This window comes from Vicugna pacos, chromosome 26 (genome assembly GCF_048564905.1).
Source record: "Vicugna pacos chromosome 26, VicPac4, whole genome shotgun sequence".
Taxonomy (NCBI): domain Eukaryota; kingdom Metazoa; phylum Chordata; class Mammalia; order Artiodactyla; family Camelidae; genus Vicugna; species Vicugna pacos.
This window is the reverse complement of record NC_133012.1, coordinates 18946525-18966706: the sequence shown is the minus strand read 5'-3', so window position 1 is coordinate 18966706 and position 20182 is coordinate 18946525. Positions and strand designations below refer to the sequence as shown.

Genomic DNA, 20182 nt, shown 5'->3' with positions numbered 1-20182 from the left:
AATTTTGAGTTTGCTCAACTGCTAAGGCACACAGGCAAATTCGAGTTCTCTAAGCTGTCTCTCTGGGTGTCACTTGTTTGAATACACAGTAAAATAAGAGGAAAAAAATTAACATGTTGAAAAAGCAAGCACCTCTACCAAGGTACATATTTGATATGAAAAGCTTTTAAGGACTTTCACAGGTTTGCTGTACAAAGAGACAGTGTTACATAACACTGGGAACCAGTAAAAGTAAATATCAGAGTTAAATGAACATTACCTGCAAATGCTCATTTAGAGGAGGATGAAGACCATTGTGGGAGAAGAAAAACATTCTTATTAAGAATTGCAGCAAACAAGGTGTTTCAGGTATGATTTCAAAAATTATTATTTAAGGATTGATTATTAAAATGTGTCTGATTTAACATTTGGGAGGTTTTTGGTTAATATCCATAAGCAATTTTAGAAGAGATGCCGAGCCAAACGGAGGAAGAGTAATAATTTGAACTCAATAGCAAGCATTTTACAACTTAAAAAGATATTCAAGAGCAATACGAAAAAATTAAAAGACTGGATTTGTCTCACTGATAGCAGGTTTTTCACAGAACTGTCAGTTCAGGGTTCCGTGCGGATAAGCACATGTATAGGTGACCAAGATAAACTAGGAATATATTTGCAACAGAATTTTTAAAACAGAAAATTTTGAAAGTACAAAATCACTTACAGCTTCTTTGATAGATATAGAAAAGAAACTGCAAAGATGGAAAGAAAGGAAATAAGTTGGGAGAGAAGATAAAATGTGGAAAACCTGGGGTGGGGAGAGGGTCAGAAGACGGCCTCGAGAAATGTCTGATTGATAATGAGCTGGAGGCGGAGGAGAGGGAGGGAGGGGAGGAGGGGGAGAGGACGCTTTCCTCTCCATCCTAGGCTCTTCCCCACCATGAAAATGTCAACACAGCACTCGGCCAGGCTGAGGAATGTTCTAGGATTGGGGAAAACAGAATTCAGCATTGTGATAGGAGCTCTGTGAACATTATTGAATTAACTACTCTCTCTCTCCTCATTTCTCATGGAGGGTGGTATAGCTCAAGTAGCAGAATGCATACTTAGCTTGCACAAGGTCCTGGGTTCAATCCCCAGTACTGCCCCTGAAGATAAATAAATAAACCTCATTGCCTGCCCCTCCCCCCCAAAAAAAACTTCTTAAAATTTTTGACTTTTTTTGGTAAACTCTGATGTCAATAAGTTAATTATAAATTCACATTTTATATTCTAAACTCATGCACATTTTTCTTTTTGTAGGATGATTTTATTCTATGAAATGGTCCATTTCATTTTATTTGCCTCAGTTTCTGGTGGTAAGTGGACCTTGATCTTTAGTATGGGCAGGAAATAACTTGGTTCCCTGACTTGCAGATTAGAAAACAGGAGGGTATAAGGCCAGAGGGGGAAATCACACGACTGACCCCAGAGATGTGGGAGCGTTCCGTGCCATCTACGCCAGGGAAGGAAATAAAATCCTTTCATTTATTTTCCATTTAAGCCTTCAGGGTTTTTCAAAGCAGGGAAGGAAACTGAGGTGAAGGAATTGTAAGTAAGAATCTACATCTCTATCTATATTCATATCTATACCATATTTATATCCAAATCTACATCATACACTTAAATGAACTTAAGAGCAATATTAAAAAGCAGAAGTCTCTATTTGTCTTGATTAGTCAATTTTCCATAAAGCAGTCAATTCAATGCAACACACACACACACACACACACACAAACACACACACACACAAGCAATTTTGGAATGAAAAAGGTTATGCAAATATTCCTATGTGGTTTATGCATTTTTATAACTTAACCTCTACTGTGAATTCTCCACTCTACCTCATGTCCACTAAATTTGTTTAGAAATCACTTAACCAGGATTCAGAAGGACGTATCAGTTCAAGTATTTTTAGCCCCTATGTTAATTCTTATTTAAAATGAAAGCTTAAGCATCTCTTTTAAAAATAACTTACATATATTGCATTTAATTTCTGCTACTGTTGCTAGCATTCAGTGTACAGTAAACTTTTTTCTGGCATATATGAAAAATGGTAAATCTAGATAAAGAGATTTAAGATTAAGTATTTTTCACTACAGTTCATAATTTCATTTCTCTCTGTGACAAGAGTCTTATCCAGGTTATTACATTTCTTCAGTGTCATCATTATGAAATCATGCTGTTATTTAATTAGTAGGTCAGTGCTAATTCAATGGACATATTTTGAACACTGGACCCAATGACTGTATATATACATATTCACATCCATTACCTATGTATATGAAACGTTTACAAAAATTGACCACATATAAGGCCCTAAGGCAAGTCTCAACAAATCTGAAAGATTAAAATTATACACAGCATGTTATCTAATCATAATAGAATTGAATTAAAATATGACAGAAGACAATTGGAAAATCCCAAATGTTTGAAAATTAAATGATACCCTTTTAAATAAATAGTGGTCAAAGAAGAGATCATAATGGAAATGGCAAAATATGTTGAATTAAATGATAATGAAAATACGGCTTATCAAAACTCTGGGATGTAGCAGTGCATACACTTACATGCATACATTAGAACAGGGAAAAGGTAAAAATTAATGATATAAGAACCCAACTTAAGAAGACAGAAGGAGAATAGCACACTAAATGCAAAGAAGCTAGAGAGAAGAAAAAAATAAACAAAATAGGAGAAATTAATTAAATGAAAAACAAACATATATTAGGGGAAGTTAACTTGGTCACAGTCTGCAAAACATTTTATAAGATCAGTGCAATCTTTTTTGGGGGGTGGGGTCAGTGTAATGTTGATACCAAAATCTAACAGGGACATTATGACATTTTGACTAATCATAGGCCTTTTTTCCTTATGAACATAGATGTAATTATCAGAAACTAAAAATATCAAACTTAACCCAGCAGCATGTTAAAAGAAAACCAAAAAGGATGATTACATTGTGATAAATTTGGTTTTATTCCAGGAATGAAAAATTAGCTTAGTGTTGAAAAATCAGTGGATGAACCACTTCTGGATATATACTCAAAGGAAATGAAAGCAGAGGATCAAAAAGACAAATTCACAGCGGCATTAATCACCACATAGCCAAAGGGTATTGATGAAATAAAGAAATAAAGCGAAAATACATAGGATTAACAAAAAATCAATTATATTGAAATGTAATTAGTTAAAATGTAAAAAAAATTGATACAGAAATAGATGTGCTTCTTATGAACATGTTAGGTACCAAGTTTTAGTGGTGGGTTTAAACTGCACAGAAATTACCATCAAACTAGAAATGAATCATAATGATATTTTGAGATACCAGCAACTATCGTGTATTCAGATCTGTGGTTTTTATTACGACAAAGGTACAGATACTACGAACACGAAGGCGGCTTGTTCTTACCTTAATAATAGAAAGATATGCCACATTTCAGTGAGAAGTTAGTGAAAATAAGACAAAATTTCCCCCCACGCAAGACCATGGATGACCCAAATCCTGTAAGCCTCTAATGCTCATTTTTATAGTTTTTTCACTGATGTGTTTTTCCACATATTTATTGGTATGTTGGTTGTTTCTACAGTAAAAATTACTTATTTTTAATTCTATCTATTTCATTATTGCTCCAATAAATCTGAGTTACATTTTATTCTGTCCGAAGTATTTTAATTTTTGTTATATATAATTATATATTTATTTTTATATTAATAAGACCAAGGGCTGTATCGTATCATCAATTAAAATATACCAAGATTAAAACGATAACACCTTTATTACAGGGACTAAGTAATAATGACCTAAAAATCCACAATCTCAACTATTAGGTATCTCTTTCTAGAAACAGAATAAAATGTCAATTTTATGCAATTTAGCTTTTTTTTTGTATTTTTAACTTATTTTATGATTTCAGTGGAAGGGGATTCAATAATTTTCCCCCAAATCTGAGGTTTCTGTTACCTTTATTTATTCATTAGGTTTTAATTTTTCTCCTAGTTTTATTAATATATAATTGACCTAAAGCACTGTCCAAGTGTAATGTGTACAGCATGATGATTTTACTTACATACGTCATGAAATGATGACCACAGTAAGTTTAGTGAATATCTACATCTCAGTTAGATGCATCTCATCTATCTACATCTCATTCCATATTAAAGAAATAGAAAAAAAAGTTTTCCTTGTGATGCAGACTCTTAGGATTTACTCTGTTAACAGCTTTCATATATAACGTACAGCAGTGTTCATTGTATTTCTCACGTTGTACATTATATTCCTAGTACTTATTCATCTTATAACTTGAAGCTTGTACCTTTTGACTGTCTTCATCCAATTCCCCTTTCCTCCAGTGCCTGCCTCTGATAACCACAAATCGGATCTCTTTTTTTTTTTTATGAGTTTGTTTGTTTTTGAAGTATAATTGACCTACAACACTATGTTAGTTCCTAAAAAGACAAAACAAATGAACAAACGTAACAAGACGGAAACACAGAAAAAGCAGGTGGTTGCCATAAGGGAGGTGAGTAAGAGGAGGAGAGAAATAGGAGGCAGATGAAGAGGTACAAACTTCCAGCTGCAAAATAAACGAGTCACGGATATGAAATGTACAGTGTGGGGAATACACTCAATAATCATGTAGTATCTTTGTATGGTGACGGACGGAAGCTAGATACATCATGATGGCCATTTTGGAATGTGTGGAAACAGCGCATCACTATGTTGTGTGCCAGGAACTAACATGGTGCTGTGGGCCAGTTACGCTGGCCCATGTGAAATAGTGAGAGGAAGCAGTACATTGTCATCACATTCAGGACCATCGCATGCCACCCAGAGATGATCACTGTGGAGCCTCTGTTTTATATAAACATGGAGTTTAGACACAGAGCAGCCATGGGTTAAAGGAAAAGCAGAGGCCATTCTAGACCTGGCTGGGATACTGCAGAACATTTTTGCCGGTAAAGATGAGAAAGGAGTCAGTTACCCACAAAGCACCCACATATCCCAGACAGTCTCTCATAAGCACCATTCCACTGAGGCACATTTTGAGATTCTCTTTTCTATCCGGGGCTGCTTATCCAATAAACTCAAAGTGTTGATTGCCCTCATTTCCAAATTCAGGCATATTTCCTGTTAAGTTGACCTACTTCGCTTGCCTTTGGGACATTATTACCTGATTAGGAATGTGCCCACTAAAATCCGAAGTAACACGTGCCATGTCCTGCATCACAGAGTGTGTGACTAAGCTGTTCCAAGATGCCTACTTTAAAGGAGGGGACCTCACCGTTACCTTCACGCCGAGTGCCACACACTGCCAGATGGTCTGCACCCACCATCCACGGTGTTTGCTCTTCACTTTTCTGGCTGACTCAGCAGCTGAAGATCCTACCAAATGGTAAATGTTTGCTTTTCTACATGGAAGAAATAGATTTTACACGACAATTCCCTGCAATAAATTGCCACCTACCATTTTGTAGAATCCAGTGTTAACAACTGGAAGATACATTGTCCTTTGATAGAAATATTAATTATTACAGAAAAAAGACAGTTTTAGGCAGAGCGGGTGGAACAACGTGCCCCCTCCTGTGGACTTTGCAGCCTCTCGTGCTCTGGACACTGACGCTTCCTCTCTTAATTCTCTCTACTTTTATGCCCCTTAATCATCTTGTTCTTTGCTTTACAACTGGCTATTGATATTTGATATTAAACTGGTACTTTCCCTCCATTATTTTATTAGAAAAAATCCACTATTTATCTAGGTAATTTGAAAGAATAGTACAATGATTCTCTGTCACCACCAAGAATTGCTGCCACTTCTGCCTTCCCTATCTGTGTATGGGTAGATGTCTCACCATTTGAAATAACTGGAAACCATCATGACACTTCACCTCTAAATATTTCAACATACATTATTCCTACACAAAAGACATTACAAATTTCACAAGAATCCCTTTACAGCGTCTCAACTGTCCCCCAAATGTAATGTGTAACTATTAACCGGAGTCTTATCAAGATTCACAAATTGCATTTAGTGTTTTGGTCTCTATAGTCATATTTTAAAACATTTTAGGACATTCCACCCACCACTTCTGTTTTCATATTGAACTTGAAAATTTAATAATGAAGTTTTACTGCAGAATGAAGTTATCAACATCTTTGTGCGTTATTGCTGCACATTTACATAGTGTCTTAAACTTACAAAATTTGCTATTCTAGAATCTACAACAGGGGTTGGCAAACTTTTTCTTAATAAGGCAGAGAGTAAATATGGGTGGGTACAGAGGCAAACTCAGGAATATTATATAAATACTTATATAATCATTTAAAATGTAATCATTAAAAATACAGAAATCATTCTTAGCTCATGAACCATACAGAAAAAGGCAGCGAATTGCACTTGACATCAGGTCATAGTTTACACACTCCTGTTTTCTGTTAAGAAGGAACATCATGATCTTTTAAATGTCGGGATGTTGGGATGAAAAACAAGCTCACAGTCTTGCTAAGAAAATATTTGTTTTGGTATGAGATAGCGTTTTTCCTTTCCATTGACTCTCTGTGGGCTGACTTTTAAGACTCATTATTTTAAAACATACATCTTCATCCAGGAATGTTATGTTTTAAAAAAAACAGGTTTACTTGCATCCTGAAAGACAGTGTTACAGAAACCCTGCCAATGGTGAACAGGACAGGAGCAATTTCTGGATATTCTTTCAAGCAGTGCTCACACCAAATAAGTGGTAAGATATCTTACTAGAATTGATATATATGAGTTTTTGTGATGTGTACATGCAGTTACATCAAGTGTGGCTTTATGGCCATGAAACAGAGTTTTCTAATAACGTTCTTTTTGTGTAGAGTAAAAACTCGCATACATGCATGTCCCCCCCAACCCATTATACAGGTTCATTAAAATTTATCTCGTAGGATCTTCTAACTACGTCAGTTCATCATTCATTTATTTTATTTCTCCTTCCCAGCTTAAGGTTGTATATGAAAGTCCTTATTAAACATATTAATTCAAATCAACGGAAGCAACTGTAAAGGTTGAGATGACACTTGTCTTGATAGTGAAACAGATAAGCGAAAAGGTTAATTAGCCAATCAATCAGTGGAGTTAAGGAGACTAGAGAGGCCAGCTCATAAAATGGAAACAGAAATGTACAGGTCTACCATTGCTGCAGTGTAAGAAGGACATCAGCTTCCACATGAGAGCAGGAATTAAGCAGATTCAAATAAACCTAAAGGACGTCTGAGCAAAAGTCCGTGAAAGTTGAAAGAGTAAGTCTGGAGGGACAGTTGCTAAGGTAGAACTATCAGCCTTGACCCCGGAGTCTGGAAGACAACCATACTTTCTGATTTTATTTCCAGCTTGCAATAGAAATGTTTATGTGAACCTAGACATGAAAGGCATGAACTATAACAGCTCTATGACCAAGAGTGCTCAGGAATGCCAAGAGAGGTGCACGAACGACATGCACTGTCACTTTTTTACATTTGCAACAAGGCACTTCCCAAGCGTACAGCATCGGTGAGTGAGCTATTGACTGAGCCTGGGGGACCCTTAGGTGATCAGATGGAAAGCAAAATGGGATTCATTAATTTTTTTTTCATCAACTTGATGCCAAAATTTATTTTTACCCCTTACAAGACAATTCTTTCATAAGTGTTCACAGTTTTCCTGGTGGAAAATGCATTTTAAAGTCCAACTTGGATGCATTTCACTTTATAGCACAGAGTCTGTCTTTTAACAATGCTTATAAAAAATGCTTCATTCATTTCCTAGTTAATCTATAGAGTGCTACATTTTTAAACTGGCGAACTTGAAACACTTATAAACAATGAGTGTCTGACTGTTCCATTCCCAGCCTAAAGGATGCTAGTTTGAACCTGCAGAATCAAAAAGAAAAATCTACTCAGATATCCTTCGACATAACAGTTCCCCTCTTGAGACAGAAACTGAAACTCATGTGAAATATTTTAAAACCTATCTCCTCCTGGATTTTGAAATATTCCAGGGATAAATCTGTTGTGTAAGAATATAAAAAGATCTGATCTGTAAGAGCTTAATCTGTTATCTCCTAAAAATATTTTTAGGGAAAATATCATTAACTTTTAAATTTAGAAATATTTGAGATATTCCAGATTTGTGTAGTAACCTATACTTATCTGACATCCAACAATGAAAGAAAAGTTCAAGTGACTAATATTTGGATTTTAATCTTCTGCGCTACACATTCACAGAAAGGAGATGAGTGGAAATGGAGCATCAAAGATTTATTCAAAGAATAGCCATGATAACACAAAATGAAATCCTCAGATTGATCATTAAACTTTCCTGGCTTGTCTTTAGCTCAGCTCACACTACGCTTTTTTACATATTTTACGTCTAAGACTCAACATAATGTGAACAGCAAGCCAGGAAATCAGGAGTTGTGAGACATTATTAAAAAGTTAAAATGAAAAAAAAAATAAAGTTGACAGAATTGACAGGACCACCCACTCCTGGTGGAGCTAGGACGCGAGACCAGCTGTCCAGCCTCTCAGCTCAATGCTTTTCAGAGCAATTCTTTAGCTAAAATGCCCAGACGTCTCTAAACGGGAATGTCTTATTATCTTACGTTTTTTTCCCTACCTGCATTTGGAGGGATAAAATATTTTTCCATTTTTGTCTCTATTCAGTAACGTTTGCCTACTGAAGTACACCCAAACGGGGACGCCAACCAGCATAACGAAGCTCGGGCACGTGGTGTCTGGATTTTCACTGAAGTCCTGTGCACGTTCGAATCTGGGTAACTGTTATTTCCTTACTGAGGTGGGTCAGCCGTTACATAGCAGGGGCCGGAGATGCGTACGATGGGCCTAACTGAGGGTACCAGTTTGTGCTCGCTGATGGAATGGACCCAGTGATCTTTTAACCTTCTCCATGTGAAAAATTTCGTTATGTTCTGAATGATTAAAGCTTATATTTGAATTTAAAGCTTCAGCTATCCTAATTTTTAAAATGTAAATAATCTTGGGATAAACACACTTTTGAACAGTTACTGTTAAGACTTCAGTGCAATTTTGGGTTCACAGCAAAACTGGGGGGAAGATGTACAGATTTCCTACATCCTCCCTGCCCAGACAGGCAGAGTCTTCCTCCGCTGTCAGCATCCCCCACCAGAGCGGTACCTTTGTCACAACTGCTGTTTCCTACACTGACACATCATACTCACCCAAAGCCCATGGTTTTACATTATGGCTCTCTCTTGGAGTTGTACATTGTGTGGGTTTGGACAAATGTATACTGGCATGTTTCTGTCGTTAGAGTATCATTCAGAGCGTTTTCACTGCCTTAAAATTCCTCTGTGTTCTGCCTGTTCAAACCTCTCTCATCCTCCAACTAACTTTTCACATGGAATTTACAAACACCATGACTGGGACTTTATCAGTGCTACTGGTGAACTGATTTCCTGAATACAGCTTCCTCTGTCGTGCAGCTTGTATTCGGGACATTTTCCCTCAAACAGTGTTTGCAGACAGCAACATTGACGGGGTCATGGCTCCAGATGCCTTTGTCTGTCGCAGCATTTGTACTCACCACCCCAGTTGTTTGTTTTTCACCTTCTTTTCTCAAGAATGGCCAACAGAATCCGAAAGGTAAGGAGCTAAGATTGTGTTGTGTGTTCGCTTTTAAAACAGTTGATCAAAAGCCATCATTAAAGATTCTGAGCAGCTACAAATTTCATCTAAACACCTGTCTAGGATCGATCAAAGTTGCCAAGAAGAATTCCCAGCTCCTCCCTCTTTCCGTTCCCCACCCACTGGACACGAAGCCAGTCTTACCCAGGACTCTTGCTTTTCCTTAGGTCAGGGAGGTCTCTGCCTTCAGCAAAGGGACAGCTCTAGTTCTGAATGGAATGAAGAAAATAAGGAACAGTCAGTCAGTAAGAGGCATCTTAGTCCAATGCCTGGTTTAAGATAATTGAACCTGGAGCAGAAAGAGGTGGAAATATCAGTGACACGTTAAATCGGAAGTCAGGGGTGGGTGGGTGGAAATGAAGGCCTTCATCAACAGAACGGGGAGTGATGGTGGTGGGAGAGCTGAGAACCGAGATCCTGTTTCCCTACTGTTGGGTATTAACACAGGAAACCATAATAAAGCACAAGTTCTATGCTCGTCAAAGGGAAGTTTGCTGGGGTTGCTGCCCCTCATTAACAAGATTCACTTAAAAAAAAAAAAGAAAAAATTTGGTGGTTAAGTCTGCTTGAAAATCAAGATTCTGTATGTTCCCTGAATCTGAATCCTCAGAGCTCTAGGCATTTGTTTGTCACGGCTCCCTGTTGGGGAGAGTGTCCCCCAGATCAACCTAGCCAAGGTAAGCCCTTGAGTTGCTGCCCATCGGGCAAGACTTCTTTTTTTTTTTTTTTTTAATTCAGTGGAGACATAATTCCAGAAATACTAGGTTTGCCACATGAAAAGATATCTGTTACTTTCATTTTCTCAACATGGTTCCACATGCAGGGAGACCATTAATGAACTAAATAGATAAAAACCTTGTGCTGCTTGGACTAGAGTGGAAGTAAAAGAGAAGTGATCAGATTGGGATATATTGTCAGCATAGAGCCGATAAGAGCTGCTATGGACTGGATGCTGGCTAGCAAGGGAAGGGTCAGTGAGAGCGCCAAGATTTTGGGTCCAAGAAAATTGGAAGGATGGAAATGCCAATGAAGGGGCAGATTTCCTGAGGAGCTGACTTCAAGAGGGGGGAGATGCCTGGTAGACGGCCAGAGGGAAAGGTTGAGTTGGCAGTTAGACAGAGAAGTCTGGAATTAGGAAGAAAGGCTTACGCTCTACATCTGTGTTTGGGTGTCACCAGGTTGCAACTGGCAATGAATGCTATTGAAACTGGGGAGATATCAAAGGATTGAACCCAGTCAGAGAAGACAGGAGGTCAAAGATGGAGCCTTGAGGCATTATGAATTTCAGAACTTAGAAAGATGCCTTTGTAATGTGCTATTTTGTCTTAATCACAGCTCTTTTTCTTTTTTATTCCTTTTATAAAATTCCCAGTCACTACTGACACATCTGATCCTCATTACCGGGTGAGAGAGGAACGTGGGGGTTAGACGCCGAGACTTGGCATCTTACATTTAAATTAATGAATATTAAACACAACTATTAAATAAAACAAGATTCACTTCCTCGTCTGTCTTCGCCACATTTCAGGGACTCAGCACATGGCTGGCTCGTGGCTGTTGTACTGGCTGGCAGAGACATGGAATATTTCCACCACTGCAGAAAAGCCTGTCAGACTGCACCGCTCCAGGCTGTGACTGGGTGCTAATTAGGAGAAGTTGCTTCCTCCCGGGAAGGTGCTGCCTGGGTGTGGAGCCTGTCCTGGATTTTGCTGACCCCCGTCTAAGCTTACAGCAACTCTGGGTCACAGATTTCTAGGTAGCACGAAAATTCTTGAATCTCTGAGATGGGCTGGAAGAGTTGAGAGAAAGGAAGTGAGTCAGGAAGGTGCCAGGAACACTGACAATCTGTATGGAAGCAGGCGGTTTAGTTTGGAACATCTGTCTGCCACCTATGGACCATGGAGCCTGACTCAGACTCAGCCATTTACGAAGAGTACTTTCCTCCCTATGAAATGCCAACATGAGCTGACGTCAGTACCTGCTGTAAAAAGTGTTTTTGTGTGTGTGTGGTATACTTTATATGATCTATCTATATTTCCCTTTTTGTCCTTTAGAAATCTTTGTCTCCTTAAAACTTCTAAAAGTGGCTTGCCAAGCACGCGCATTAGGAGGAACAAAGCTCTTTCTGGTTTTAGTCTACAGAGCTGCAGGCACAGCATCCCAGGTAAACGATGCTGCTCTTTCTGAGGAGATCGGCAGGTGGGAGCTAAGGTTCCGTGTCTCGCGTCTCATGTGTGCTCTGCTGTCCAGTGTTCTGTCACTCTTCATTCTACCACGACACTGACTTCTTGGGAGAAGAACTGGACATTGTGGATGTGCCTGGGCACGAAGCCTGCCAGAAAACATGTACCAACACCATCCGCTGCCAATTTTTTACCTATTCTCCATCTCAACAATCTTGCAATGGAGAGGGGTAAGATATGGGATGAGTTACATCCATGCTCCTGTCCTGTCTCGTTCAGGGGGCCTTATGTTTATGTCATTTTGTTTCCAACCTGCAGGGGTAAATGTTACTTAAAACTTTCTTCAAATGGATCTCCAACTAAAATACTTCGTGGGAGAGGAAGCATCTCTGGATATACATTAAGGTTATGTAAAATGGATAATGGTGAGTTTAATGTCACTTGAAAAACATACATCTGAAGGAGTTCTTTTACACCAACTATGTCATCATGAAGAGAGTCAATAATAGCCACAGACGGCAATTAGTAAAATAATGAAGTTAGAAGCAATTTTCCATTATTTTCAGTGCTATCACCCCAGCTGACCATGTTTTAAAGGTAAATACTGGGTCTTGACTAACTCTGTGTTGCCTGGTATTAATCAACTGTGTGTTTTAATTTGACACATTTATACAACTGGTATTTCCTGGTGAGACGGGCTCAGCCAGTACTTTTATGTCTGATTCTTGTTATCAAGGTCAATGATCTTTCTTATTATCCTTTATAATTGAAGTATCATCCAGCATCTTGGTTAATCAGATGATTCATTTTCCTTCTATTGGCTGTTACCTGATCTTATTGAAATACATTTCCAATACACTTGGAAAATTAGGTATCTATTCAAGAAATACTCAAGTATTCTCCAGGGCTTCTAGATTTCCTTTAGATTTCCTGCAAATGTTCTGCATACTTACGAACATTAGGAAATGCTACAGTAAAACCTTATTAATTTGTAACAATGAGTATGGTAGGGTGGAGATAAGATTATCTATATCAAACAAGACCTATAATAGTATAAAAATTACAGTACACATCAGTTCAGCAGTACTTCCCTTCCACTGGCCAGTTTCTGAGCATAGTGACAAAAAATGGTTTGCAGGCCAATGACATTGTCTAAGGGATGGCACAGGACAGAGCCTAATACATAAACTCTTCCCTAAATTATTCTAATGACCGATTATGACTTTAGTATTCGCTGATTTACATACACTACATGTTTTTAGACTTTTATTGCTTAATGTCCAATATTATAATGTGGTCTAAATTAACTTGCAACTAAGATTTAATGAGTGAAATGGAAGTGATAATTATGTTGTGTAATAGGTTTCAAAGTATAAAAATCTTATGTATGAGATATATTGGCTCCACTGAGAGGTAACTAAATCCTTAACTTCTGAGAACTTGTTTTGTAGAACATGCAGTATTATACTGTGTCCAATATGAACATCCTGGCCAGGAAATGATGCCTTCCTAGAGCTTAGAGGGGCTCTGGTGGGGATCTTTGGAAGGCTCGAGCTTCTTTTAAAAGATAGTCAGTTAAGTTGTATCTCAGACAGCCTCTGTTTTTCTTACAATAAATGTACCTAAGAGAAGAAGGCGTGTTTACAATAATTCTGTTGTCTTAGTGCCACTAATGCAATGGAAAGGATGCAGCAAATTTTGTTGTTAGTGGCACTGACATAGTTTAGAAAATGGGAACCAACACTTATACCTTAAAATTCAGAATCCACCCCCCACCCTCCTTCCTTCATTATGCTTTTCTCTAATGAATCTATGGACTCTGGCCTCTAGAGGTTACAGAATATATCAGGAATAGATTGAGAGCTAAAGCAGAAAATATAAGATAAAGGAAAATAAAATCTTATGTCTTTTTAGTGCACCTTCTGAAATAAGTGAAACTAGATAATTAGGTTTTGCTGCACTATATTGGATGAAATAATCCCCTAATAGGAGAGGGACTGTCGAACTGAGATGTTTATCATATCTTGTACTGTCATTAGTCTACAATATAACTTAACTTTCTGTAGACACAGAGCAATTGCCATCAAAAGAACCATCTCTTAACACAAAGAACACCTCGTAAGGCTAAACACAGGTATTTTCAGCATTTTGTTTGAGCTGAGAAACCAAATAGAATGAACACCAAGACCTGTAACTCATCCTTAATAAGGTCTTTACTGAGTTGTTCCTAACATATATTAGTTCCTGCTAACTTATTAATTTTCCTAAGCTTTGCCTTTTAGGCCACTTCCCAGCTTGCAGATTACAAGGGCTTTCCAGTAATTCCAGAATATAGTCAAACTCTTCAAAACAGTCCTCTGAAACTAATCTTCACCCTTTAGACTCTCAAATGAGAACTCTCTTCTAGCAGACTGATAGTCCTGTTCAGGCATTCACAGACACATCATGCTTGTTTCCACTTCAGCTTGCCACCAGCTCATGTTTCCTTTAAAACTCATGACCCTGTCCTCTCCTTCTATTTGAAATCCGCCCCAGAATCACACACCGTTTCCTGTGGAGGAAAGAAAGGCCTAGAGAGGTTGTTTTATGCTGACAAAACTAGTGAGGGGAGCATCTAGGACTCGGCTTTTGACCAGTGACTCTTCCGCTAACCTCACACCACGTCGCGCTCCACCTGTGTCTAAGGACGATGGAGCATCCCTGATCCACTGAGCCTTGCTGTTCTCAGTATGGTCTTGGGCATAGCACCTTGGCATCACCTCGGAGCTTGCTGGAAAGAATTTCAGGCCCTGCCACTGACTGAATCAGAATCTGCATTTTATAAGCTAACCAGGTGATCCACATGCACATTAAGACAGGAGAAGCACTGGTCTAGAGAAATGCCGTCTGTGATCGCCTCACTCCCTTTCTGTCTCAGTTACTGGGGCAGGTTTGGCCAAGGCTCCAACCGGGAGGGTGGGCACTTGTGTTTGGCATCCCAGGAAGTAGGAGGAGAATGGGCTCTGCTGCTCACGGTGGCCAAGACAAGAAAGAAGCAGAGGGGTGAGCTGGAATCAGAGTCCTTAGGAAGTATCAAGGGTTGAGCGGAGAATCCCAATCTGTCAACAAGACCAAAGGGCAGAAGCGATTCACAAACAGAAGAGCAGCCAGGTTGGGTGTGGGTGGAGCAGGAGAGACTGGGACCAAAGGGCAGCCCCGAGTGGAAGGGATGGAGGAGGCGATTGGACAAAGGCTGCAAACTGAGTGGAAGTTGCTCCACTCTTCTTTGTAACCATAGTTCTCAAACGTCAGCAGGGCTGATTAAAACTCAGATGACCGGGGTCCACTGCCAGAGTTCCTCATTCACTGGGCTTGAGGTAGGGCTCAAGGACACGCATTTCTAAGAAATTCCCAGGTGATGCCTTGGTCTGGGGGCCACACTTGACAACCACTGCTTTAAAAGAACCACTGGGGTTATCATGTGAGGGAGGGTAAGGCTTACTCATAGTCCCAGATGGGGCATTATCTGGGGGTGCGTAATCACAGGGTTGACTCCCTCATTCAGTTTTTATCTGCGTCTTGTGCTTTGCCAACTTGATTCCAAAGTTTCTTCAAGTCAAGGTCATGGTAAAGTATTGAATCCAGGGAAGGTTTCCTTCCCCATGTACCTGAAGGAACATGACGACTGCTGGAAAGTGAAGATTTAGGAAGCTGCTCATTGCAATCCTTCTGTTGTAGCATGTACCACCAAAATTAAGCCCAGAATTGTTGGAGGAACCGAGTCTGTTCATGGTGAGTGGCCGTGGCAGATCACTTTGCACATTACCTCACCCACCCAGAGACACCTGTGTGGAGGCTCCATCATTGGAAACCAGTGGATATTAACAGCTGCTCACTGTTTCAACGAGTCAGTACCATTACTGTTTTTACTTGTTCATATGCTCACACATATATTAAATCTATCCCTAGTATTTTAGCACATATTTAAAGATGTAAATTACCCTATTTACTAAATTAACTTTCTATCTTTAGTGGGAAAAAAGCAAAAAGGAAGAGCCATCATGGTCTACCAGCATCAAAACAGATGCAGGAATGTGGCTGTTTGCATACTATTCCACTGTCCCATTTAAATGTATACACATCCCCAGGGGAGTTCTTGTTATTTCTTCTTAAGAGCATACCATCTTTGGTGGCTGTCCTCAGCACTGTGTCCCTAGAACGAAATTCAAAGAGAACTTCTTATTCCCTGAAACGAATTTCCCACTTGTTCTCGCTCTCCTCCTCCCTCCCTGCCTCCTCTGCCCCCTCCTCCTCCCCCTTCTTCTTCTCTCTCTCTGTTTTTAGACACACAAGGAATTGTTCACCATGCATCCTCAAACTGGATTCCCTGCTTAGGTCAAATTCAGTCCCAGCCAAACATAAAAGCTCCACTGGGGGAGCACGTGTATCCCGGGAAATTTCAGTTGGCCAAACTTCCACTTTGCACTTCTGTACCTTCTGAGTTGTTTCCAATCGCAGTTTTGTGGTTTTCTTAGGTTTATTTTATCAGTATGCAGCTTATTCATAGTATAACTCAGGGATGCACTTGAGGACAATCGTCTCCATTACCTTTTACTTATGGGACGGTGGAGTACCAGGAGGCCAAGTGAATTTCTCAGGGTCACAGCCAATCAACACCAGCACTGAAACGAACACCCAGAACTCTTCGTGTGTGTGTGTGTGTGTGTGTGTGTGTGTGCGCGCTGGAGGGAGGAAAAAGCATTCACTGATTTTTGTGTGTTTAATATAAGGTACATGCTAGCTTAGGACCTTCCATGTAGGAGAAATTTGTGACTGACAAACCTCAGCATGAAATCACTTCTTTCCGCCTAAAACCCCACCCCTGGCAGAAAATATTAGCTGGTTAGTAACAGTCAGTTAAATGACAATATACCCCAAAGTTTGGGAATCCTTTAGTAAAGGAATTTTCTTTTCCGGTTTTACTTACTCCTTAGGGTAGAGTCACCGAAAGTGTTGCGTGTCTATAGTGGCATTTTAAATCAATCGGAAATAAAAGAGGATACATCTTTCTTTGGGGTTCAAGAAATAATAATTCATGATCAATATGAAATGGCAGAAAGTGGATATGATATTGCCTTGCTGAAACTGGAAACGACAATGAATTACACAGGTATGGAAACATTTCAAGGGAAAGTTATGTACAATGATGACGTAGAGACAATGTCCCCCACTACCTGATTCATGGCCCGACCCCGGCGAGCTCTCCGTGTGTTGTTATCATGAAAGGGAGAGGGCCTCAAAGCTAATCCTGACTCCTTCCTGATGACTGAATCTTATTTTGGGGTGTGGGTGAAATGGTAAGTTTTCTCCAGGCTTCCTCGGGTGCACAGAATGACTTTATAATATATTGGAATATGAACCAGATGATTTGTATCCCCTTTTGAGGGAAGAAAGGTTTGCAGGTCAGAACGAGGAAGCAAGCTCTACAGGGTCACAGACCTCGCCAGGGTGATGGAGCTGGGGGGGGGGCGTGGCTTGTCTTCCCCCTGTTCCCTCATCCTGGGATGTGATAACACTGAACACGAGGAAGGAAGATGTATGACCAGGAGGCAACAAACGAATATAAGAAACAGAGAACACACTAAATAACAGAAAGTGAAAGAAGAGAATCTCCCCTGGGAAAGAAGATGTATTTTGTTTCTGAAAACTAAATTATGATTTTAAAAATTTAGATTTTCAACGACCCATATGCCTACCTTCCAAAGGAGACAGAAATGTAATCTATACTGATTGCTGGGTGACTGGATGGGGGTACAGAAAATTAAGAGGTAAGAAATGAGGTTTCTCTGTACACTTCATCCTCAATGCACACAATACAGCATATTCACAGCCTTTCCTGCTATACCAAGTCATACGGCTAAAATGAGAGTATAATAATGACATATCCAGTTGCAAAAAGTATATTAATAAAGACGGAAAGACAAAATCACCCCCGTGAAGATGATACCATGTCTGATTAGAAATTTTAAATATGACAACCTCTTTAAAGATTAATTATTTTTAATGAAGTTTAATTTGAAACCTAGCACTTTTCAATAAATGTCCTAGCCTGTAATCCAATTATTTCCTCTGGGAAGTCATCCCAGCTCGAGCCATAATTGATTTTGAACTTAATTAACATTAACAAAATGGTACTCACCATGGTGAGAATAACTTCTTCTCTACACTCTGTAATTATAAAAGGTCTATGAGGTAAACCTAATTTTTTTTCCTTCCAGATTTTGAGATAGGTATGGCTTTGATTTTAAATATATATACTTATATTTAAATTTAATTTATATTATATATGGTTATTCCATTAACAAGTCAAAAATTGTTTTCAGACAGAATACAAAATACTCTCCAGAAAGCCAAGATACCCTTGGTGACAAACGAAGAGTGCCAGGCAGGATACAGAGGGCATAAAATAACCAAGAAGATGATCTGTGCAGGCTATAAAGAAGGAGGGAAGGATGCTTGTAAGGTAACAGTGTCCTGAACCAACTGAATATATTCAAATTAGAATGTTTAATGCTTTTAAAGCAGTCTTCTGCCAATGAGCGGGGAACACGGTGGATTTGTTTTCCTTACACTGAAATCTGATGTGGGTAGACTGGGGGGAAAAAACAAATAATCTGGTTCTTTGAAGTTTATTAAAGGGTGAAGACAGAATTTTAGGTGAAATCACTCTGAGGAAGACGTATTTAAGATGAGAAGCACCTGAATGGCTCTGCGTGACTTTTCTTTTCTCTCCTTGTCACAGGGAGATTCGGGGGGCCCCCTGTCCTGTAAACACAACGAGGTCTGGCATTTGGTGGGCATCACGAGCTGGGGTGAAGGCTGCGCCCAAAGGGAACGGCCAGGTGTTTACACCAATGTGATCGAGCACGTGGACTGGATTTTGGAGAAAACGCAAGCAGCCTGAAGGAATTTCTAGATGCCACTCGACTCCCTGAAGGGTAAACCAGATTATTCCCTGGAAGGGGGTTTGGACTTCACTGAAGAAGACACTGCACCATCCTTTTCCTCCACAGCCTACGGTACTGAGACTTTAAGAGACGGAAGGGCTTGGTATTGGTGAGAACACACCAAAGGAAACAAACTGTCCTCAAAACTTCCATCCCACCATCATCAGAGTGTGTTCTCAGCATCCAGACTCTTGCTTTTTGGTTACACCTTTCCTGAGCCAAAGAAATACTATAAAGATTAACTATTTGAAGATCAAAACATAGCCAGATATTCTAGAAGAGAATCACGTAGTGGCACCAAAAGATGGGGTACAGCTGCTCAAGGACACCGCCGGGAAAAGATTCGTTAACTGAAAAACGGGAGCTGGAGAAAACGGGACCATGAACCGGCACCATTCGAACGGCAAGGTTCTGTGCTCTAAGTGCCGTGAACACAGCTCCTTTGTGAAAGGAAGACCTTGAATGAACTCAGTGGCAGGTTTTCAGAATAATCAAGAATTCTTGTCCTTTCATTTTTTAACATTAAAAAAAATGAGTTTGGGTAGCAATAAGCTACGAGTGAGTGTGAATGTGGACTCCAGAATTTCTGTGCGGGGAAGGATTAAAGGCAGTAATTCACCTGGAACTGGTACCTTAGGGGACGAATCTTAAAGCTATACTTGCCTAGAAGACTATTTGTGCACAGGTTATATACTTATTTGGCATCATTCTGGGTAGGGGAGGCTGGCGAAGATGAGGAGGGCAAGCAAAAGACTCCCCAAGATGAGCTGCCACTGGGAGTGTGGGCTTATGAAGCTACGTTTATAGATACTGAATGTATTGGACAGAAATCGGCATAAAGTCCACCTGCACTACGGGGGACATGATTTGGGAACAAATGCACGGTTACAGCAGAGTCTTCAGCGTCTTTAAAGAAGCTCCCTGTATTCTAAGTAGCGGGCTTTTTTCCTGAAGTGCTCCCTCTTCTAATTGAGGTGACTTGCTAGCATTATACATATTTCTGTTCCTGGTTCCAGTCTTTTCTCTCCTGCTCCTCAGGGTGTGGCTCTAGTGTCCAATCCACCTGTTCCTTTTGACTCTTTGCCTTCCCCCAAGTGTCACTGCACTGTGATGAGACCGATGGCAGGTAACACCTGGCACGTGGATTCTGGGGACCCACAACTGTCAGAGGGAAGAGGCATTAGTGGGCATCACCACGGAAAGGAAGCCCGGGCTGCCAGGGGCCTCTCCCAGCTCCCCTGCGAGTCAGAACAAGAGCTGAGCCTAGAAAACCCAGGTCTCCTAACCACCGGTCCCAGTTCTCCAGGGGC

At 39.9% G+C, this 20182-nt stretch overlaps 1 protein-coding gene across 1 annotated transcript; it reads left to right on the top strand.

The window, feature by feature from the left end:
* The first annotated feature begins 1282 nt into the window (after positions 1–1282).
* Positions 1283–18868, top strand: F11 (coagulation factor XI). Its single transcript, XM_072950434.1, has 14 exons — positions 1283–1337; positions 5252–5414; positions 6653–6759; positions 7391–7550; positions 8702–8811; positions 9502–9661; positions 11758–11867; positions 11954–12116; positions 12205–12311; positions 15604–15772; positions 16860–17035; positions 17598–17693; positions 18249–18388; positions 18668–18868. Exons 1-14 carry the CDS (start codon positions 1283–1285, stop codon positions 18827–18829), a joined length of 1878 nt encoding a protein of 625 aa, XP_072806535.1. The 3' UTR covers positions 18830–18868.
* The last annotated feature ends 1314 nt before the right edge of the window (positions 18869–20182 follow it).